This window comes from Tigriopus californicus, chromosome 7, assembly GCF_007210705.1.
Source record: "Tigriopus californicus strain San Diego chromosome 7, Tcal_SD_v2.1, whole genome shotgun sequence".
Taxonomy (NCBI): Eukaryota; Metazoa; Arthropoda; class Copepoda; order Harpacticoida; family Harpacticidae; genus Tigriopus; species Tigriopus californicus.
The window spans coordinates 3,399,212-3,424,123 of NC_081446.1; the positions used below are offsets into that span (position 1 = coordinate 3,399,212).

Below are 24,912 nucleotides of genomic sequence, written 5' to 3' on the forward strand. Positions count from 1 at the left end.
CGAAAGTAAACGTTAAAAACAATCTCATGAAATTGTTTTTCTTGCGTTATTAGGCCATCTTTTTTTATAAATGTAGCGGTAACACGTGATTTTTTTTTCGGTAACAGTTCAAGCCCTGGAAATGGTTCCACATTGACCCATCTATTATTGGGTAAGAAAGATGACTTATTTAGGTTAAATGAGTTTTTTTGACTCAAATTGTCTATTGTGGGCCAAAGCAACTCGGTACGTTTAACCATAAAATAACTTTTGAACAAGAGTCTTTGGGAAAATGGGAAAATTTATTTCATATTAGGAACAAACATTCTCCTGCTTTGAATGCTTCAATTTCAAGCGAGTTCTTTATTTTTGGCCTTGTGCCTCAAGAATTACATGTATTGGGCTGGTGTCAACACGGGAATGAATGCAGGTTCTAATTTTCGTCCTACAATACGAAATCTTAATTTTCTCTCGGTGATACGACTTGTTTCAAAAGCTGTTCATGGTGACTCCTGTCTCGAGTTTTGCTGTCTGTGTCTGGAATAATGTTCCGTGCATTGTTAACCTCAAGACCATTGTAAGAAGATATATTGTAGGCTGAATTGAACAAAGACTCATGAAAAAGAACAGCTCAAAATTTTGTCGTTAAAACCAGTAAAATACCTTACCTACCTGAGCCATAGAACGAATACCATGTGCATTGAAAAAAATCATAAAAACCTACATACATACAAATATGAATGATCAGACTTTGGCGAAACCCAACCGATTTTGATGAAAGGTATGGTGCAAGATTATGCTTTGATAAATTTCAATATCTATGAATAATGTAGGGGCCCTGGGCTGCAAAGAGCAGAGTATCTCTGCATAGTTAAGGTGAGGTAAACATGATATATTTTTTCTTTTTTCTTTACCTTTACTACCGCTACTGGGAATGAAATTCCCATCAGACGAAAAACTTATTCATTTTACTTGACTTTATACTCATATGATATCTGATCCACCAACGATTTAGATTTGGCGGATTTGCTTAGCCCTTGAATATAGGCTTGATCAGGAATTTTAGTCAAAAACTTAAGTGTGACTTATATCCTAATACAGAATCGACACCTGCATACATACTCATATGTTTGAGGGCAATGAAGGAGCACCAGAAAGAGGAGAGGTAGACTACATCATCATGTTTCATTATTTCAGACTAATATGTCTGAGACCATAAAGTAACACCACTTAAAAAACTGCGCATCAAGTATTTCTTAAGCTTCGACTTTGAAAAGCCATATTTGCCATTTAATCATTGTTGACCAAGAACAGGACCTGGATAACAATGTTGTTTGGTCACTGAATAGAAATTGACAAGGAAGCAAGAGTACCATCATTTTTTTCTTAAAAGAGGTTGAAATTATATAAAATCAGAATGCCCAATGATGTACAAAGAATCTGTACCATATTTGGTCCATAAACGTTTTAAGCATTAACTTTTTTCCCTACGTCGACTTATGTAACAAAGGCACAAAAAGCCCTCAAGTAAGGTTAAGCTTATGCGATTTTTTTAACGTTTAGTAAATATGACGTGACACGAATACGAATGTCTCCTGTGATTATTTATTTGATCCCATCAGTGGCAAGTCAGTCATAGCATTTGAGAGGGAATAAAAAAAAAATAAGTTAATAAAGTAGAGAAGAAAGTCTACATAAGGCTACAAAACCCGATCCGTTATCGTTACCGGTACTTTTTCAGAAAAGTATCTCGATACTGGTAGGGTTACTCAAAAAGTTACGCGTTACTTTAAGCCTTGTAAACAGCTTTTGTGATAGAAACATGTCGCAACCCAAAGCACCCCCAAAATGGAACAATTTATCATCTTTTTTGAAAAATGAAAACAATCATCGATGCTAATGAAGAGTCTCAGGCGTAGCATATCCTAAGTTTACATGATTCTTTTCAATAGACTTTGTCCTTCATTTCAGGATTCTCTTCTTTGTCGAACTTAGAAATATCAAAAAGTACTGCTCCCGAACCCGTTTTGATGAAAGACAAAGGCCAGAGACGCACGACATTGAAAAAACGGAAGACAACTGTGCCATCATTCATGTTCAAGAATTTCGAAGAGAAATATTTAGAAAATAAAACCACAATCATGACCTACAAAAAGTAAGAGTATATATTTTTTTGCTATCTCAATCCATGCTCAATCGAAACGGAATGAATATTTTTGCATTAGCTATCAATTGTCGAATATCTATTTGAAGCTTAATTTATACCTAAATGTAGTGTGCGCCCCTAAGTCCCTGGTCTTCAAAGTGGCAAACGTTATTCTCCACCGATTAGTTGCGGGTGCTACTTTTTTAAACTTAACCTAACCTAAGCTAACACAATACTAATAGCCTTTAAGGTCTCGCTCCAAACCTTTCCAACAGTTTGTCACAAATTTAAAAATGAGCTCCACCAACTAATCGGTGGAGAATAACGTTTATCCTTCAAAGTTCTGTCCAATTCAAGAATGAAACAATCCGAGGTTGAGTGAGCTCAGATCGATCCAAAACTAATGCAACCTATCCTTGAACCAAAACAAACCCAAACCGTCCGGATCCGCAAGCCGTACCCGATCGAGCCGATCTCGGATCCATCATGAAATTGGTAATTGATAACCCCCCAACCGTGCCCCGCCCATTGCCCTTCCATCAGTTTCACATGATCGTTGTCTTGCAGATATGTTTGAGCGGTTGTCCCAACAAACCGTGTTACATCTTGAAATTCAAAGGCCTGACCTTGATGTTGGATTGCGGACTGGACATGGGATCAGCCTTGAATTTTATGCCCGTGCCTCTGGTGCATAGCCAAAAGCTCCAACAGCTCGGAAATTATCATCCCAAAGATGGACAAGATCCCGCCATAGAAATGGTATTTGTAGCATTACGTTCAGAAGTTGATTGCCATTCAGAGAGGGTCCTGATCGTTGGTTCAATTACTTCTCGATCATGACTTGTCAGTTTATTATATGAACTAGATGGTGGCTGTAACCTTCACAAGACAAGAAAATCGAATCCTACTAGTTGGTCCTTTCTGAGTGCCGAGTGAACGATTATGATTTCATGTTCCAGGAGCTCAAAGAAGCCAATGTCCTTAACCACGTGTTTGTGGATTCTGTGCCGGAATTTGCCGCCCCAGATTTGACCATGGTCGACATGGCCGAAGTGGATTGCATCCTGATTTCCAACTACTCCAACATGTTGGCCTTGCCTTACATCACGGAGGAAACTGGCTTCAAAGGCATGATCTTCCTCACCGAACCCACATTGCATTTTGGTCGTCTATTCATGGAAGAGACCATTGAATACATCGCACGATCTACCAAAGGTCAAAGTGCGCGTCGATGGAAAGACCTCCACCAGACTTTGCCTCATCCTCTGTGCGAATCTGTCAATCCTCAAGCTTGGCGGACAATTTACAATCGAGAAATGATGGAATCCTGTCTGTCCAAGGTCCAATTGGTGGGTTACAGCGAGAAAATGGACGTGTTCGGGTTGTTGGAAGTGAGTCCAGTCAGCTCCGGATATCGTCTGGGATCGTCCAATTGGATCATCTCTTCCGAGTTTGAGCGCATCGCTTATGTGAGTGGCACTTCCACATTGACCACCCATCCGTGTCCCATGGAACAAGCACCCTTGAGGAACATGAATTGCGTGATCTTGACCGCTCTCACACAGACGCCGCAAACCAATCCGGATCCGATGATTGGCGAGTTCTGCAAAACCGTGATTGAAACCACAAGACAGGGTGGTAACGTGCTCGTACCCTGTTACCCGTCGGGTAGGTGATCCTTTTTTTTGTGATTTTGTGAGGTACTTTATTCGATTGCGAATTGAGATCATACTGTACAACGTATTTTGGTGCTTTTAGGGAGTTCGTTTTTCCATCTAGATTTGACTATTAAGTTTCGATTCGCATATTCTATTACCGTGCGATTTTTCTCGTATGTTTGGTTACTTAACATGAATAGTGTTGGAAAAGAAGGGGTGTGTGTGTGTGCATAATTTTCAAATCGAATACCTTGGAAAGTCAAATATAGATTTCAGAGAAAAAATGGTACGATGGAATTGATCAAATCGATTTTGATAAATTGAGCAAATGTGATTTTTGAGTGATGTGAGTGTTGTGCATCTTTTAAATTCGACGCACTTCCGAGCTGTTTTAGGATAGTTTACATTGATAAAGGTGCAGAGAAATTATTTGTTGCGATGCCTGCAATGCTTGTGTAATGTCTATCAATCTTAATTGCTGTTATTGAATTGTGCTTTGAAGACCGTAGAGTAGAGAAGTAAGAAAATAAAAGCAAATGCCAAAGACTTTGTTTGCAGTACAACTGCTGAAATTCACTTTTAATTCCGTGCTCAAGAATGATTTGACATAAAATAACTGTAGGGATCCAAGTATAATTTATTTAGGTTGGAGCAAGAAACCAGGAGGCTCCGAAAAAAAAAACCAATCAACCCACATACTAACAATCCCAAGAAAAGAGCATTTTGACCGTCCAATATTCATATACACACAGGTCCATCTACAAAGCAAATAAATACCAAAGGTTCATTGTTCTCCCTGTCATTCTGCCACTCCCGATTCTTGAGTCTTGGCCTATATCTGTCTCCGAAGAAACATTTCGGGATCAAGGTCGCCGATAAATCGAAAAAGTGCCCTCTTTATGCTCAACCATCCCAGTTAAAGAGCGGATGCGAGCCGTGGATACGACAATTAAACGCAGTTTTCAGGGTTCTTGCTTGTCTGAATAAACGGAATAGTGCAATGAATGCCGATGTTCCTTCATTCAAGCTTGTCAAAATGCATTCTCGATAGCTTATGCCCCCCTTTAATGCACGAATACTCCCTTAGGGGACGAATAATGAAGCCATGTCCCCTCTTTGTTCCGATCCAACTTTTCAAACTCAACTTGTCTCTACAGGAATTGTATACGATCTGTTCGAGTGCTTGGCCGGTCAAATGGACATTAATAGCTTGTCCACAATTCCCATGTTCTTCGTGTCACCCGTGGCCGATTCGTCCTTGGCCTATTCCAACATCATGGCCGAATGGTTGTCGGCCACAAAGCAAAACCGTGTTTATCTACCGGATGAACCTTTCCCCCATGGAAATTTGGCCAAATCAGGTCGACTCAAGAGCTTCCGATCGCTTCATGACGAAAACTTCAGCACGGAATACAGACAAGTGAGTCTTCTTTATTGTGATATGAGGTAAATATTTACACCAAAAGGGTGTTGTTCCACTTTCCAATGTCACGATCGAACGTGCGTATTGATGAAGGTTAGCCTCGATTGGAGTCTTGAGGGAGTGGTTTTATTGCGACCTCGTTGACTTGAGGGATTGGTCGGCAATTATGTGTTCCAAGTAAGGACCGACTACTGACTTTTGGAACATCCCGAGGTCACTAGAAGAGCTCTTGAAAAACGAGCTGATGATATCAGATCAGCAAATTTCCCGCTTTTTACACGGTTCAAGGGCATGCCCGGCAGTGCGAAAGTGTTCCTGGATATCTTTTGCAACAGATTATTACTTAGCCTGGATAGGACATTTGGGCTGAGAGGATCAAAGCTTAATCTAGGCCATCAGGAGTTTGTACAACATCTCTGCCTGGAATGACAAGCACAGAGCAATGCCACCGATTTCTTTTCAGTCTTTTGTCAGCCTTCGAGCTCAGGGGAAAAGTTCTATAGAAGATTCCAAGACCTGAAAATTGCAAGGCTTTGTCAAACTATGGCAGATCTTTGTAGTACATCCCTTCCTTAGTTAGAATGATGTTCAACCCGTGTACTTTGTTTTGATGGCAATGACAAGAGTGTACGTAGGTATAAGTGGGACTTACTGTGTAAGTACAATGATTGTGAGCCATTTCCAAAAACTGGTGAGCCTTGGTTTCTACGACTGAGACAAAAGATAGCAATGAGACCAATTGGCTCCAAGATTACGAATTCACAATAATGTGAGTCTGGGAATCAGCGGAATAGACATTTTCGATTTATAGATGAATCAGTCCTCAGGAGTCTGTATTACTTCTATAGTACACTCTGTCGTCTTTAATGAATTACATCAATTAAGCTGGATGTAGGTAAGATACAGAAGCGCAACAAAAAATCTTCTGAGTTATGTGCGAAACCTTCCATCGACATAGAGAACAAATCTTTTACGTAGCTCCGCTGAAGGATAACCAGACCATCAGCATTGTGCAAAATAGTGCTAAATAAAGGTTTCAACGTTCGCAGAGATGTCACTTGAGCAATATTCATTCGTTTTCCTTTATTTTGAATATGTCGATACATATCGATACTAGAATTCTTGGACTCCTATGATAAATGCCATTGTAGGAGCTGTTGTTTTGTAAACATTTTTCAATTTACTTTTCAGCCTTGTATAATGTTTTGTGGACATCCGAGCCTTCGATTTGGCGATGCGATTCATTTCATCGAGTTATGGGGATCAAATCCGAATAATACGATCGTCTTTACCGGTGAGCTTAACCGTCATTAATTAAGATTGTTTTTGATAAAGATTTGCAAACACGCTAAAAATTTCAAAAGCACCCAAAAGGATGTTAAGGGAGTTGAATGAACTGTGGTTTCACCATTTAGTCAATCATATTGCATTTTTAACATCAAGATGCGGAACGACCAGTACATTAGTAGTATACTGTTAGCGTTTGAGGTTTCCTAGTTTACCAATAATTGCTAGATGAACGTGAAATGTTGCCTTTAGGTGATTGACTCGTAATGTTGGGCTCAAAGGAAACCGTACACTATTGATGATATGTGTTTGCTTCTCCTGGAAAACCAATATTGTGAGATTCTCGGATGTGCTCTTCACCGTCACAAGAAGAGTTGAAAGCATACTTGATTTTCGTACTCAAATGATAGCCCGTGGAATGAGAGCAACTTCAGCTATGTTTACTCGATCGACTATAAATAGACCAATCATGATTCTCATATTTCAGAAAAGGCAATGACTCGTTATGTCTTGCATAAATCATTTTAAACTTCAAAAAAGCTCAAACAACTCAGTGGCAAATGGTTAACAGAGCATTCGGCATGATTTCAAATGCTTTGAAGAAAAGTATTATTAGTCGTTGTGCGATTGTGTAAGTTTCTGGGATAAAAAATGGCAACATTATTAGAACCAAAGTACTACTTTGTCTGCTCTGAGTTAATACCGATCTCAAGTATCTCACGAGAGAGAACAAATTTCAGTCCTGGTTGACATTTTGTGTCATTTTGTATTAGAACTTCAATACTATTTCTCATCCAGAAGAAGTCGAAAAGTTTCACAAGTACGAATTGAATCCACGCAAACGAACACTCACGAAAATATTTCGATCCCACCAAATGTGGAAAATGTTCACGATTTTAGCACTTATTAAGATCGTCAGGTTTGGGCTTGGGCAAAAAAATCTATGAGACTATGATCGCACCATTTATCACAGGCTTAGTTGCGAATGATTTGTTTCCAGTCCATTGATCAAAATCTACCTTATTACCCAGTTGAATTTCTTTCTTTTGAATCTCAATCAAATTCAAGCTGTCTTTAAAAAGTGCTCGTGAAAATCTCCAAAAGAAATCAAATTTCTTAAGAACAGCAGCTTCACGATCGCCACCTCGTCTTTCTTCTTCCAACGCTTTTATTTTAATCAAAGGTCTTTGATAGCCTTTTGCGTGGTGAATTCACTTAACTCTGTTCCATCTCTTGTCTCTTTGTAGAGCCCAGTTTTAACCACGCGTTGGCCTTGGCACCGTTTCAGCCTTTGCTCATGAAGGCTGTCCATTGTCCAATCGACACAAGCCTGAACTTTGGCCAATCCAAGAAGCTCATTCGCGACCTGAAGCCAGGATGCCTTGTGGTTCCTGAAATATACACCCATCCTCCCGCAGCCACGCCCAATCGATCTGATCTCAAGATGGAAACGGTAGGTGACTTAAGGGGAACTGTGTCCTAGAGTGGGAGGTTCCATTCAAAATAGACCCTGTCACCATTGGGGAATGCTACATCAGTATTTATGGTCTTCGTTCCCCCTCCGATATTGTCTATGGTTCCCCTTTAGTAAACCTATGAGCAATGCCAAGTCCAACAGTATATCTTGACTGTTACTAGGCTCGTTGGTTTCCCCTACACTTCGAGTAGCCCGTTTGAGGAGCGAGACGAATCAAAAGGCTCTTGCCAAGTTTGCCACGAACAATTTGTGTCTAAAAGCCAGGGTGCCAGCTCTGTTGATCCTTTTAATGGGAATTGAGGGGGCGGCGGTTAGTGGACAATACGTTGAATTATGGTTTGAACAAGAGGGGGTTGCCTCAAACTAGAGTCCCATTTTTGTTAAGAAAACTCGCGGAATCTCATCCGCGAAAATATCTGGATTGACAAAAACGCTTAAAAACTGGGTTTGTGGGAATAATTAGACAAATCAATACTTTTTTTCAACAATTGCGACCTTCAAGGTGTGTTTAGCTTTGAAAGAGAAATATATGTCTTTTAATTTCACTGTAAAAAAGATCAGAATGTTAACATGCGTCGTAATGAATTTGGGTTAAGGGAAACTTTGATGCTCATAAATTATTTTTTATGGTCAAAAACTGACCCAACCTAATCAAAAGAGCAAATATGTAATATTTCAAGCAGCCAAAAATCCAAAAAAAAACCATCCTTTTGTAAGGGAGCCTAGCCCGGCCATGGCTCTCTGTCTGTGGCAATGAATATGACGTCCAAAAGCTTTAAAGTGGGGACTTCTCTAATAGGGCATGTCAACTGAAGGAAATTCAAGGAAACATTTGGGCCGGCACCCTCATTTTGGGAGGGAGAACCCAGACAAAGATTAGTCAAGTCACACCATCGGCCCATTGAATTTTCAATAATCGAGTGATTTTGAGTGCGCTGTGTTACGAAACCCAACAAAATGATTATGTTTGTTGTGATTTGTTGAACGCAGTATCGAATTGGCTCAATAACACAATGATGTTTACTTAGACATGCAGGTGAAATGAAATAAATGTCAAAATTCAATGCATGCGGTTTGGCTGGGCATGTTTTCTTCGATTTACTTCATGCAATAGCGTCAGTTGTTCATGAAAGCGTTTACTTGACAAGCCCTATTGGAAGAAACCACTCTGACACCTCTACACTAGAGCCCTCTAGTCTTCACCACGTCTCCTCTTCGTAACATCTTCAGAAGCTACCGTTAGTGTAGCAACGAAATCAATGGCCTTTGTTTCTTAGCAGGTTTCTTATGACGATTTATGACATTGCACAATATTTCGCTAGTCTGGAAGGAGAAAGCCCCAAACTATTAAGCTCAAACTCGGTAGTTTTTCGATTTCTCTAATGTATTGCAAAGGTCTCGTTTCACTGAATTGCGAAGTTGTTCAAGGCTGGTCTCTGGAAGCATAACTTGCTTTGCCGGGAGATAAGTGGCGGAATGTTCCAGTTTTAGGATCCCTGTTGTGAGAGTCTCCAAAAGGGTGCTCAGTGTCATTTACATACACCAATAAGTACAGTAGCAGGGCCTAGAGTAAGGCAAACCAGTTGGTATCCACTTACACGATATGAATATTTAAATGACGGATTTGAGTGAAGCGAGAACTCAACCAACTTCCCAAAACAGAGGGCTTAGATATGACATGGAGTGCGACTTCATAGCTGATTGGTGTCGTATGCTTCACTTGGTGGTCTGGCGTACAAACGAAAACACGGGAGAGTCAAAATGTGCATGGTGGCCAGATATAACGGCATGTTGACAATAAGCATTAAAAAACCAAATGATCAATAATTCGAATCAAAGTTTCCCGCTTAAATATTGCAACCTTGGCTATCTGTCAAAATTATCTGCCCACAAATGCTCTCAATTTTCACTATTAATGAAACGGGAATGAATCTCTTGAAGTCAACATAAGTCGCTTGAGTTGGGGCAAAGCAAAATAATCACGGAAATGGTCGGAAAAATAACTTGTGTTGAGGTTGAGTACCAAATCTAGAGATTTGAATGCGAGTTGTTGTCTGAACACAAGTTAATGTGAAGAGTCGCTGCTGCGGGAAAAGCTAGTTTTGACAACCATCTATAAGTTAAGCTCAACGGCAAAACAAGTTACATTTCCGACCTTTCATAATGAGTACAACCACTAGAAAATGGAGTGGGATACTGAAGTAGCAATTTGAAGACTCCAATTCGAGACATGGATTGTACTTTTCTTCAAACGAGACTGGCCCAAGTTGCTTGTAGTTCAAATTTCAGCGAGATTAGCGACCTGGGGTCAGTCTCATTTGAATAAGAATGTAATGCGGTCACTTGATTCCGAATTATCAATGCTGGACCTTAGCATCCCCGCCCATATTCCGCTGGTTCATATCTGATGCCCTTTTGTGCCAAGTGTGATGTAGTTTGGAGGCTATGGTGGTCGCAAAAGGGGGCCATACTAATGTGTGATACTCAGATAACTTCTTTGGAGGTTTGTTTGAATATATTTTTGAATGATGAAATTACCCTTCCAGTCATACTTTGTCCTTAAAAGCCAAATTAATTTATTGCCCTTACTTCCACCCACCCTGTATCCAAGACTTCGAAGGAAAGGAAGGATCTAAAAAGTAAGATTCAATTAGCATGATCTTCCCATTAGAACCGTTCCTCTAAAAGTTTTAAAGAGCAAAGTAGATGAATTTCAGCCACTAAAACTAGGTCAACCTCACGTTCTCAGCTTGTGCTGTCTTCCAAATTGGTACGTGGTGGGATTATAAGTTGTTATTGCAACCAACTCGGTTCAAATTGATTCGAATCCTTTGCTGGATTGAATCCAGCAAAAGACTCGTCTTGGTTTTTATTAAACTAGTAAAGGTGAATGCGATCCCTTTTCATGGGCCATTTTTTCCGTGTTCTAACATCGTTTTGGCTCAATTAGAAAAAATGATCCTAAGAAAACTGATTCATAAACTAAAATTTGATTCTATAAACTCTGTTTTGAAAGCTTCTCCGAAAATTTTTCATTGATGACATTTGGTTGGCTTTCAATTAAATATTTTAAATGACTGTAAATATTTTCTACATATTTGACATCTTTTTAGAAACTTTGTTACATATTTTGCTTTTTTTGAGTAACTTTTATTTAAATATTTCACCTTTAAAACTTATTTGGTATTTTTGGATTTTCTAGTTATTACTTATTAGAAAAAGGGCCGCAAAACGTTAGTTGGATTTCAGGCTCGATATCTTTGGCTCCTTAACAATGGCTCCTGCTCGTCTCGGAAAGTGATTGCCAAAATGGGCTATTAGTGGCGTCCAATCAGGACCCTATCTATCATTCCAGACCATCTTATCCGATTCCATTGTAGTAATCTGATTCTCGATGATATTAGCCAAGCCCAAAGGCCAATGTCGATTATTCTGTTGCTGACATTGCTCAAAATGGAGACGATAAAGTAGTCTGGTCTGGCAAAAGACGGATGAACGAGACTCTCCAATTCGACTGCATAAAGACATGTGTCTTTCTTTTTGGCCTCAACTCAGCAAAAACTTATCTTAATTTTGCTAAACTTAACAAAGCTATTCGATTTAGGGTCAATTGTAGTGACCGTAGAGGTTTTGCGTTTTGAGAGCACCTTCAAGCCCTCGAGAATCCAGGCTAGTTAAAACAATGAAGTCCAACTCTCTTCTTTCTCGGGCTCCTTCATTGTTCAATTTGCTGCCTTCAAATATCCGTAGGGTTTATGTAGGGGTTGATCCAGTAGCAAGATTTAAGTCAGACTTGGACAAGTTTTTGACTAAAATTCCAGATCAACCTTATATTCAAAGATTAGCCAACTCCAATTCGTTGGTCGATCAAATAATATATAAAAATAAAAGTCAAGTATAATAAATAATCTTCTCGTCTTGAACTGCTGGGATTCCAGTCCCGGTTGCGGTAAGGAAGTCCGCACCAAAAAAAATAATATTGCAATCATCTTTTGCATCCTAGTTGCTCATGAAATCCATTCATGACAGAATAAGGCTCATTTCCTGAAGAAATCTCGATTCAGGGTATGATTAAGACCTCCATCGAGAAAGATCAGTTGAAAACAGAGAGTGCAGTGTTCCAGGAGGTCAGGTCGAATCCAAGGGCTATTTTCTTTTGTGCAAACTCAAAGAGTAAGATGAAACACCCTGTAGGACCCTTTCAGGTCGATGGTGAAGTGATTGACAATGTAGAGGTAATGGCCAACATGCTGGGAGATCATGTGTGTTGTCAACTCCACAGAATTTTAGAGGAAAAGCTCATTGCTATGAGTCTGTTGAGACTGGCGAGGCTAGTCAAGTTGAGCTATTGAACGATCTTGTGGTCACAGTTCAAGACGTTTTAGCGGCTATCGGGAACTTGAGGCTTTCAAGTTCTTCTGGTCCTGATGGTGTGACATATTAGTTTCTGATGAGATGCTCACAGGTTCTTGCTCCTGTTTTCTCGTACTTGATGCGTTGCATCTTGGATCAGGGCAAGTTTCCATTTTCACTAAAGTTAGCTCATGTTGTTCCAATTTTTAAAGGGGGAGATAAGTCACTCCCCAGTAACTATAGACCGATTTCCCTCACTTCAAATATTGGTAAGGTTTTTGAGAAGATCATGAAGTCCAAACTTGTTGAATGTCTTGAGGTCAAAGAGAAGGTCATTGAGGGACTGGAAAGACACGAGTCAGTTGTTGATTTAGTCTATCTCGACTTTGCCAAGGCCTTTCGCAAGGTATGTCATGGCCTTTTAGTTAACAGACTCCATGAGATTGGGATCCAAGGCAAGGTTCTCGATTAGTTAAGAAGTTTTATTTGTGGTAGGAAGCAATTGGTCAAGGTTGAGGGAACCCTTAGTGACTTACATGATGTCAAGTCGGGTGTTCCTCAGGGCTCCATCTTAGGGCCCCTCCTTTTTATCATCTTCATTGCTCCACTTCAGAAGCTCAGTAGTACTGCCAGTCTCTCTTCTGATGCTGACTACACGAAGTTAGTTTCTGTTAGGAATGGCCAAGATTCCACTAGCCTTGCAAAGGACCTAGAAATAATCTATTCTTGGGTTACTAAGAGTAATATGGCCCTGAACGGAATGAAATTCCGCTCAATGACGTTTGGGTCAATGCCTTTGAATGCTCCACTCGTACATAAATAGAGGTAAAGATATTGAGGAGGTCTCATCTACGAAATATTTAGGTGTAGTCCTCCAAAATAATGGAAAGTTCGATGAGAATATCCAGTAGAAGGTAAAGCTTTTCAAACATGTGGTTGGATATATCGCACGTTTAAGTCGATTGTTCAGCCACATCTTGAAAATGCTTCTCCCATTTTAGCTCCAATGAGCTCAACAAGTCTGCAAATGATCAAACAAGTCCAAAGATGTTTCACTAGGACCATCACAGGAATGAGATAGCTCTCGTATTGGGAGAGATTAAAAAGGTTGGGACTGACCAATGTTCAGAGAAGGTTCGAAAGGTATCTGATACTGTACGTCTTCAAAAGCATCCATGAGCTTTGTCCCAACCCAGGATTTAGGGTCAATTCTAGTGATCGTAGAAGCTTAATGTGCATTTTGAGAGCACCTTCAAGTCCTCAAGAATCCAGGCTAGTTCGAACAATGAAGTCCAACGCTCTCCTTTCTCGGGCTTCTTCATTGTTTAATTTGTTTCCCTCTAATATTCGGAAGAAATACGTAGGCCTTGTTGATCCGGTTGCATCTTTCAAGTCAGACTTGGACAAATTTTTAAGCAGCATTCCAGATCAAGGCTACATTCAAGGACTAGCTCGGTCTGCCAACTCAAATTTGTTGGTAGATCAAATCTTATAAAAAGATTGCAATGGAATAGATGAACGAATTATAACCTTTCATTTTAATAGTACTGGGATAACACTCGCTTTAGCGGTTAGAAACAATAGGCTTATACTAACCGTCTTTGCATTTTGTCCTTTCGGGGTTGTTTTTGAAACCTTTTTACTAAGAAGTACAAAGCAAAAGATGTCTTTGAATGAATTACGACACAAAGATTATTGTATCCTTGTTTGTCATTGATCACCATATTTAACGGTCACTCTCTAGAAAGCTACCCCCTCGAAGATTTTGTAAGTTCTGCAATTAAAAAACAGGAGCAATTGTTCATTCAGTTTGTTCAAATAATCGACGTCAGAGAAATGACATGAATGCAGTACATGCTGAAAACAATCTTATTCATTTTTTGTGGAGTGTGTCATGATGTACCGTATAATTGGTCAAGACATGATTAAGGAATATTTGTGGTCTTGATTTCAATTTTGTAACTCCTCAACCTACAAACTTGTAACGCCACTTACATTTGATCTCAAATAATGCCTCAAGGCTCCAGAATGGGCCCATGTGCTCATATACTTTTGAGTAAACTCTAGCAAGTAATGTGAGTAATACATCTGGAATCTGGCCGGCAGTTTTCCAGCTTCAGTTTTCAGATTTAGAGATTTACTCAAAATTTAAAGACTCAGGGTTTCCTGTGAATTTGAGTCTTGACATCTTTAGATTGTTCCTTAATGATCGACATGTAGAATTACAAGTCGTGTTTGGTTTGCATTGTATTGACAAAGCACTCAACAGTACATGTTTCATTCACTTACCGATGTATTGACTCATCAGAATGGTTACGACAGACATGAAAAGGGGGGACTGAATGCAAAGGAGGAAAAGGGACGACGAGCACACATTCCGAAAGAAATAAGAAGACCAGGAAAACGGATGATGTGTCAACAAATGAATTGAATTACGCGTAGATTTCAACTGGCTGTCGGAAGAATGACGGAGGTTTGCCTAAAAGTTTTTCTCTTAGTAATGACAAGGAACTTTATGGGCGGAGAAGGAGTAAACACTCAAAGTTTTACATATGTGCCGCTCTTTCTGCTCTGAAATTACCGGTACACTCGTTATTTCCCTTCTTGGTTCGCTACTTTCTAGGATATTCCCAAGTACACGCTTTCGAGGTATGAAACCATCACCCTGCCCATCAAAACCAAATTTGAGTCCATCAATATTGATCCCAAATTGGCATCTGCACTTAGACCCGTGGAGATCCGACCTGGCTTGGCGATAGCAACAATCACGGGCAACCTCATCGCCAAAAACAACAAGTACGATTTTTACTAGTTCATATTTTCCATAAAAGGCTTTAATAACAGTGGCAGACACAATTGCCAACCCCATCCCATGGTGACGGTTTGAGCACATTTTCAGCCACTTACTTTTTCGATAGTAGCTTCTCGTCGAGTTAAGCCAAATGACTTTAGGAAGTTGCTAGAAAACAATAATGACAAGTAGAGACGGCCAAAATATGCATTAAACGTTATATGTCCTAAAACAAGTTTATTTCCATATTGAGCGTATTTCATATTTCTATTGGCATATTGAGCGTATTTTGTATTTTCATTTGCATATTTCTATGCATATTTTGACGGTGGGAAAAGTTCCTCCCCCAAAAATCGACAATTTGAGTCTCTGTGGCTGAGTGGCTGCATATGCTGTGCCATTTTGATTTTTCCTCCCCAAACTTTCTTCACAAGACTTTAAAATGCTAGGAACATCCACGGACAAGTGTTTTCATCACTTGTCATGCATGTTTTAGGTTTTATCTCATATTTGTTTGCATATTTTGACCACCTTTTATGCATATTATATGATATAAATGAGCATCTTTCTGCATATTTTGGTTGTCTCTTATGATGATGCATTCATTGCCCACGAAAAGAGGCCAAAATATTTTCCTTGATGCAAGTTCCTCAAAGATGGGGAATGAAAAATGGTAACAAGGGCATTTATAATTGATTCATTACAATTGGCAAGTTTTTAGTAAGAATGTCAGATATTAGGTCAGTAAATTCATGCAGCACCATCTAGCGTATTCAAGCTGCGGTGCTCTCTAACAGTCGGGTTTAGTATGGTTCTCTCCTTGTAGGAGTAGTTAGCGTCTAAAAGTTCCCATTAGTATGAAGAATCGAACTGGGGACCGACCTAAATCAGATCTTAGTCAGATTTTTTTTTTCATTTTGTGTCAATCTTGAACAAGCCAAAGTTTGACAAGTCAATACCTTGAACCCCGTTATCACAGAAGAAAACCGCGAATTTTAGTCAAATTTTTAAAAACTCGACTTGGTCAACTCCAACTCTTTTTCCTCGTTTGCAGAGAAGCGAGGGCTTCCTCGTTAACGGTACCTTGATCAAATCGGCTTTCTTCAAGCTTTAAGCCTCATTTTGTAAACTTTGTGCAAAGATCGCTACTGCGATTGAATGAGTAGGTATTTCTCATTTGGCCGGACGAGAGACCGATCAACCTTCGCCAAGATTGGAGCTAGTTTGCACCTTCAGCATTTCCGCTCAGAAGGACAACATCCCCGGCAATATCTGGCAATCTTTTCAGTCAAAGCATCATAGGTGGTCCTATTGAATGACTCTCATTCCATCTCGGGTCCTATTGTGAACCTCCCAACTCTTCGTTTTCCTCCCAGTTAGATGGCATCTCCCACGATTCTTCGCAAGAAACGTAGTTTTCTCTGGATCTTTTTTTCTCTCTGCTTCGGTTTTATAGGGTATTGCGAAAGTAATGGACCACTTCGAGTTTTCAGATGTCCTAACTTGTTAATGTGTATTAATGTAAATATAATTAACAGGTATTTGTTGGTGCACCAGCTAGAGATCGTTTTTTATCATGAACATTATAGTTTATCGTTTTACGGACGAGCTCTCTTGAAAGAAGATTGGCCGAAAACTGAGTCCAAATACGTGTATGTTACCAATGAAATTGAACGAGATTATGAGATATTAGCATGAAGCCTGTTCAAGTCATAAAACTTTTCATCATTTCTAGTTCAATTGGAGAAGGTGCAAAAGTTTTCGTCGCCACTAATCTCGAACTTCTTAAAAACCCTTGGAATGAATTTGTCTTAAATTTATCATTGTAGACATGAAATATGGTTCACTCGATGTCTAAGTAGAAGGATTTAAATGTGTTCCGGACCGAGACAGACATACGAAAAGATCTAATTTTAACATTATTCATTATGATTGGGAATCTATCTTAATATATAAGCGAACTCTCATTAAACTTTGGTCGGTCCAAATTTTTGAAACACCCCATATTCCATTGGCTCAAAAAATGAAAAGGTGAAAATTATAGCTTATCTAAAGTGCATAAAAATGCACGAATCAATCTGAAGTGATGCTTTTTGCCTTTGGTATCAATTGTAAGCCTTCTTGTCGCCAAATTTTCACATTGAATTAAGAAGTACTTCACTCATTATGTTGCTGTACTTTGAGTATTGACTAATATTAAGCTTAATATGAAACCTATATTAAGTAGACGTTATGAGCGTTATGATCAGTGTTGCGACTAATGCACATAGGTAGGCTGGAATCTTGCCGGATATCAGTAGGATACTAACAGAAAGGTTATAATTCAAAGGGATGTACACGTCAAATATTCCCCATCTTTCAAATGAAGAAAAAACGGATGGAAGAATGATGCGTTAAGCTCTGAGTGTTGTTTCGAATAATTGGTCAAAAAGTGTTTGAAAGTGCAAGGTCAAGTTGACTTCAAGGGCTCAAAGAGACTGTTTTGTACTTTCTCGACATTTCAAGACTTCTGCTTATCTTTAAGCTTGTCCAACTGAGAACCAGTTCTCCTTCAAATCTGCGTTATTTTTGGCCTTAATGACGTAAATAAATTTGTAATCTCCAAGTGAGTCATTCAAGGGATATCTTGAGATCCTTGGCTCTCTTAGAGTTCTCAATATTCGACTGTCTGCTTTTAAAACTGAATTGATTACTTTTATCCAAGGCATGATCAATATTATAAAACACAAAATCACTCGTCAACGACTGATATTTCAGTGATCTAGCAACAGTTCTATTTGCGACTGAGTCTAATTTTGTTCCTCGATTATAAAGGTGTTCATGTTCGTTTACTTTTGCTTAAAGTACCCTCGATGTAATTTATATGAGATGTCAGACCAATCGAAGCAAGCAATAAATAAGACAATTTACTCCATAGTGCTTTCGTATGGTTTGATATTTATAAGAAAGTCTTTGTGTCATTCCTTGTGAACATTGCTAAAAAGTCAATAAAAACACGTGCTTCTGTTCACTCTTTAGATTTGAGTTGCTTGCCATTGAGGACAAACCGATTGAAATCCCACAAAAGAGAAAGCGCGATTCTCGCGGTTTGATAGCCTCTTCATTGTCCACTTCATCCACTCCATTGATTCCAATCAAGTCCCGGAAACCGGCCGAATACCTCTATGGCAAACTTAATGTTAAGGAATTCGTACAAAAATTATCGGCCATAGGGATCCAAGATGCTCGCGTAGAAGAACTCTCCAAAGGATGCTCCATTATTAATTTGGTAAGTGAAGTGGTCCTTTTCCAATCTTTTTCAGAGGCACATTAACGCTCCACTTCAACAATTTGTACTCTAGAAAGGCCCCTTTTCTAGATTAAGGATTCGTGGAATTGTGACAACTAATCAAGTAGTGATGTACTATGAGTTGCGAAAAAAGGTAAATGAAAATGGCATAAAAGCAATTAAAGGCACAAATTAAGTAATTCTAAGTATGGGCCTGCTTGCGCTTTTAGCAGGAACCATGAATGAAAAAAAGGTTCTAAAATGGCTAAATGTAAGTAAGTATAATCGAAAGATCGTTTCAGTCACAATATATTCAGGTAGATTGGACTAAACCCAAATTCATTATTTCAGCCTAAACCTAACTTAAATTGATTCTTTCTATCAATAACTATGTGTTCCATGTAATCCAATATATCTTGGTTTTTTTCTACCCAAACTATTCAACTTTCGGCTTTCAACAAATTAACTTCCTATTTGAACTGAAATCGAATCTTAAGTAACACATTGCCTAAAATAATTTATCATCACACCACTATGATGGCAGCAACCATCTCGTCAAGGATTGTTAAGTGTTTTAACTTAAGATAAAAAAGTTTGGATTGATATTTCCTAACCCAACATTTTTCATATATAAAATAATGTTTTCCCTTATAGAAGGGTCATTAAAAATGCCTTTTCTGACGGCAACAAAGAACAAATGATTCATGAATTGAGAGGACGAAAACCCAGTGGTTAAAAAACGCTCGTCAAATTTGTTTCGCAATAAAAAGGCCCCAGAGTGGAACGATGGCCTGAATCAATAAATCAATGCTTCCTTTGGAGTCCATCAAAGTACTGTAAAGATATAGCTGAAAGACCCGGCAAAATTGGACAGAACCCGTTTGAGTTTTGGGCCAGCGATGCGCCCTCCTTTTATAAGAAAGGTCCTTGGTTTGAATCTCGTCTTTGATGAGGCCATAGTAGCCTTTAGACTAATTCACACTACGTAACGTTCGCAAAACTCTTAGGACATGATAATGAGATAATGATTGACAAGGTGGGGATCGAACCCCCTCCAGGGCCACAGGAGAACCCATATGGAATGGGCAACCTCATTGAGCATCTTTCCATACCGATTGCAGGTCCTAGAGCATCGGTGTTAGCTGGTGCAATGTTAGAGCAAGTGCATGGTCTGGAGTTGAACGTCCAGAAATGCCGACGCGTTCCTTATTAAGGTGGAACATCCAAGGACGATGTGCATGAATCGTGCTCTTAGTCTACAAATTTTCACTTTCCCTCATACTTGTGATGATGGGGGATGAGGATTAGATGGAACCTGTGTGTTCAGTGGTAAGAGGCGTTTTTAATCCCAAATAAGGTGGGCTTAAATGCCTCATTCAAATGTACGAGTGCCTCAAAAATAGACGGACTCCCATTGAGAGAACCTTTGAAGATTGATTTGTTCCACGAACGGAGGGGTTCCGTTTTTCCTTATGAAAAGACAAAAATGATGCAGTTTTAGGCGGTTTTACCCAGTTCCAAGTAGATGCTTTCAGTTTCAACGATCCTGGAAAAGGAGGGGCTCCAAATTATGACGGAGATCGCAATCTGGTAACCGCACCTTTGGGCCAAAAAAAGTTTGCACTATAGGGACTTCATGGTTTCTTACGGCCAAAAAGCTATTCCTAAGCGACCAATTTCTGTACCTCCAGGGATACCAGAAGAGAAAGAACATTTTATAGGTTTTCATAGAGCCAGTGCAAACATGTATCAAACCGCGAACAACATGATTTGATTGACTTTGTTACCAAAGAGCACGAATGTTTTCTTATGAAATGGCCGTACGGAGATTTATATTTTGAATTAACTTTTTGGCCAAGAAAAACAAATCGCCGTACTTTTTGGGAAGAGACGTGGCATAGTGGTTAGTGCAGATTCATAGAGTGAGAGACGTCCCTGGTTCGTATCTCCTTCCCTGCCTTTCTGCATTGGAAACTCTATGACGCTCACCACAGACGGAGAACTAAACTGATGCCGAACATGGCACTCCCTAATGGAATTGGAAACGGACGTAGGGTTTGTTGGCTGGGCGAGGTCCGCCCCTCGGATCCAAGCTTCGCAAACCCCGTCAAAAATCTGGTCGGATTGGCGCCTTATCACGGTGCTATCATTGCCCTACCATCTGACAATCTGACTGAGAGATACAAAACGTTTGATTCTCGAAACCAAAAGGTAGCAAGCTAAGCGTTGTGTTCATGCGAGCAAGCAAGTCCCAGAAACGCGGCACTTTTACTCTCCCTTTTTCTCTCCACGCCAACTCACCATGAGGTAGAATATGTCACTTTTTCCGGCATCAATATTGTAGGTATAATAGTGAAGTAGTGAAAATACCATCACAGGGAGTAATATTTAATTCCAATCACGTTCGACATTGTGCCAAATTTGGTCTTTTAAACGAGACACTTTGCAAGCAAGCGACCAGCCCTTTGAGTGGTAAATGGCGATAGCTTGTAAAAATGATGACGCTTAGGCTAACGATGTCGCATTATTTTTTCTGCGCCACCATTTGATGGTGCAAATAGAATAATAAAAAGAGGATTAGAAACTGACTTTCAATGTCTAGCGGTAAGAAATATCTTGGGGCACTTTGAGGAAGTTTTCCCTGGAAGAAAGATCACGGTCAACTTGAGTTTTTCAGGAATTTATTTTGCTTTGTTTTTTCACGGGTTTTTCTAAACGCAACAGGGAATGCAATCCCCAGTACTATTAAAATGAAAGGTTATAATTCGTCTATTTATTACCTTTTAATCCAATCCCGGTAACGACAAGAAAGTCCGCAAAAAGTAAAATTCTTTATACGAGTTTGAATTGGCAGACAGAAAATAGGGTTGATCTGGAATGATATCTAAAATTTTGTCCAAGTCTGACTTGAAAGATGCTACCGGGTCAACAAGGCCTACGTATGAAGGCTTGAAGGTGCTCTCAAAACGCACATTAAGCCTCTACGATCACTAGAATTGACCCTAAATCCTGGGTTGGGACAAAGCTCATGGATGCTTTTGAAGACGTACATTATCAGGTACCTTTCGAACCTTCTCTAAACACTGCTCAGTCCCAAGTTTTTTTAGTCTCTTCCAATGAAAGAGCTCTCATTCCTGTGATGTTCCTAGCCAAGCATCTTTGCAATTGTTTCAAAGTTAGTTGAAAAGGTTCTGTAAGTTTCAAAAACTCTAATTTTGCCCTTCTTCTGCTAACATGAATGAAGTCAACTTCTTTGAATTGTCTCAAAAAGGTAAAAGAACGAATCTAGCCTTTATAACTGATCGAGATTTTGCCTATATCTTTGAATAACTATTGTTCTTTTTATCGCCTAATCACCAAATTCCAACGCTACAAAATATGATTCTACAAGACTTAATGCGTTTAGTTCATCATGATTCCAGACGAAATGCTTCACCGATCCTCTTCAGTGGAAACCAGTCTATAAATTGAGGAGTCAGACTAATATGTTTTTGACGTAATTCGAGTGCAGAGTCGAACCTTTTGTGTGTGTGTGTGTGTAGTTCTTAGAGTACAAAGATTGGCGAGAAAGTGAAGCATTCTTCGGAAGCATTTTTACCTCGATGCATTTTGCTCGTATCCCTCATTGTCCAACGTTGAGAGGGAATTTTTTTTTTTAAATATTTTTTTTATTGCGAGAATGTTTACTCATTGGATCGTTACATTTTAATGATTAATGTCTTGTTTTTCCACTCTGGGTTCCTGGAGTTTTATTTTTGGAATTTTGGAGTTGCAATTTATCTGTATCCGCTAACAATTTGAAATGGAAACTTGAATAAGAATCCCTGTTGGCCCAAAAACCTACGTGGCCTACAAAATGCAACAAACAAATAGAAATAACATGTTGAATGTCTGAACATTGTGTTGTTGTTTTTTCAAACGCAACACAGCCTCATAATTGTTGGATGAAAATAATGATACAGAAAGGAATCTCATTTGAGCGACGTTTAATCGGACTGGCGACCAACGTTTAGATTAACCCTGGAAAAAATCAGCATTTTTAGGTGTGGCACTAGGTTTTACAATAGTCCTTTGAAATGAAACCTTTACATTCAGCATGGTCAAATGGATTTTTGAGTGAGGGACACATTTTCCAGAAAGCGCCCAAACTGGCCCTTAATTTCTTTACACCTTGCAAGTAAAACAGTCCCAGGGTACCAATTGTGGTCCATTGGATAAGAAAGTAATTTCCTTCAGTTTTCCTGGTGCTGAGAAGACAAAAAGAATAGAGGTTTCCTCTGCTTTATCCTTTACAATTCGAATAAAACTCAGTGCATCCTGAGACCCGTCTTTAGGATTAAAGAAAGACCTCCTTCACTTGTCAAAAAGACCTATATTAACCGACAAATCATGCCTACTCGTGTTGACTTCCCCGCGATGTTTTGATTGATACATTGGTCTACTTGTTAAAATCTTGGCAAGCCAACCAGGCTAGCTTTATTGGAGCCAAAATGGATGAAGTCTATTCGATATGTTTCAATCGACTAAAATAGAATGAGCACCATAAACTTTGCTTTACCGTTCGACTGCATCGGAGGTACAGGGTCCGCCACAAGTGTCGGATACATCAATTTGAAATAAAAATAACGCCCAAAAACAATTCAGTTTCCACAATTGCTTTGAAGTTTTATCTTGTTTGTTATGGGCTCATTTTTTACGTGTAAAATCAAAATGTAAAACTTGTTTTTAGTGGTTACCATGGCATTTGTTTTTGTATTTGGTTGTCGGAGGGCAGATCCTCGCCCGGCCATCAAAGCCAGTAATCAAATCGTCCTGTTGGTGTTTTCCGATAGGCAGTGTCGTGTCCGTATCAGTTTTGGTCCTCCGTCTGTGTGCAGGGTTAGCGTCTAAAAGTTTCCTTGAGAGCGGTCGGGGAGGAGATTCGATCCGGGGACCTCACTTGTATTGGGATACTGCGCTAACCACTACACCACGTCTACTCCCCTACCTTGAAAATAAATCCTGTTTTGTGTAGTAAAGACTTTGGGATTTTGGCTGTGCTTGAAGATATTAATCTTTGCCCCAATGCTTATGAATTGTTGCTCGAAAAGGGATATTTTTCCTTTTCACGATTCAGTGAAATTTAGTGCTTTAAGGTTGTAAGGTTGTAAGGTTGTAAGCCAAACCTTTTCTTTAAGTGTTTCCGGAGGGAGAGTGCCAAATATATTAAACGTCTACACTTATTGCAAACCCTGTAAATCCAGAAAAAGCGCCCCGGAAGAAATCAAGGAAGTGAAGACCTTTGGGGAACACATTGTCTGAGAAAGATCGAAACTTTCGTCCGTATGCATTATGTTTTTTTCAAAAACATGGCGACCAAAGCTGAATACTTTCACAATATTACACCGTCGTCCTCCTTCCACATCTCGCTTATTGATTAGAGATTATTTCTAGATTGTGAAAGCGAGAATAGGGATAAATAGAGACTTCTTCAAAGTCATTCAACAGAAGTAGCTTTTCGTGCTGATAGCCAGTACAAAACATAACTAGCTTATCATTTCTGTCAAGATGGCGCTTGCTACACAACGACCATAAGCATACCGTTTTAATGCCATGCCGTGTTTTTTTAAATAAAGTTTCATTCAAAACCACAAAGAGAATAAGCGATTGATTCATGCCTACAGAAACGAGGCTCGGGTTGTGCCTTTTCACCTCCTCAATAATTAAGAATGGTTGATGGATAGACTTTTCTATCTAGAATTTCGTCATGGTTTTAAAAATAGAACCGCCCAGCCGATCCCAGCCACAGTCCAGTTGAAAAGAATGACGAAGTTACCAGAATTGAATTTTTTGATAGTCGGCCCCCGGACACCACATTTGATAGCAGTCAATAATTTAGGAGGTTAGGACTGATATGGTAACGGTGTTTGAAGGAGCGTTGTTGATCATTTGTAAGCTTGTAATGTACATCTTTCTTTCCCGTTACGCCAATTGTGAATTTCTGAACCCTAAATTTTTGATAGAAATAGAAAGGAAGGAATAGTCACTGAAATCTGATGAAGGGATGTTTCCGTTTGGGATTGAACCACGGTGTTCTGACAGACACTCAAGTCCATTTATTCCATACCTGTCGGGGTTCTTAGTTATGAAATGGATGAAAACGAGGGTTGTTTTGATGTTAGTCTTGGCCTTTGCGGTTGTGTATTTCAATTTTAGGCCCTGGAAAAAGTCGTATTCACCATGTAGGATCGTACGAAAGCGTTACTGACGCCAATGTCTTGATGGAACAAGGCCCTTTTTTAATTTCACCCTTGGGAAATGTTGGCTACCCTTGGCATTGTCTGAATATTCACTGAGATGTATGAACGAGTATAAGAAGACGTTAATTTTGGGCCTTTTGTTATTTCAGGAAAGCGAGGATACTCTTATTCAAGTGGAAGAGTCGCAAACCCATATTTTGAGCCACGATGAAACCGCCAAGGACAAAGATTTGAATCGACAAAGAATTAGGGATCTTTTGCTTGGGTGTTTGAATAAATTCTGATCGACGG

General features: G+C 39.4%; 1 protein-coding gene across 1 annotated transcript; it reads left to right on the top strand.

Moving 5' to 3' along the window:
• Positions 1 to 2,482: 2,482 nt before the first annotated feature.
• LOC131883823 (integrator complex subunit 9-like) lies at positions 2,483 to 24,912 on the top strand. Its single transcript, XM_059231404.1, has 9 exons — positions 2,483 to 2,620; positions 2,693 to 2,884; positions 3,085 to 3,793; positions 4,941 to 5,203; positions 6,398 to 6,500; positions 7,741 to 7,946; positions 14,947 to 15,119; positions 18,133 to 18,382; positions 24,771 to 24,912. Exons 1-9 carry the CDS (start codon positions 2,612 to 2,614, stop codon positions 24,903 to 24,905), a joined length of 2,040 nt encoding a protein of 679 aa, XP_059087387.1. The 5' UTR covers positions 2,483 to 2,611; the 3' UTR covers positions 24,906 to 24,912.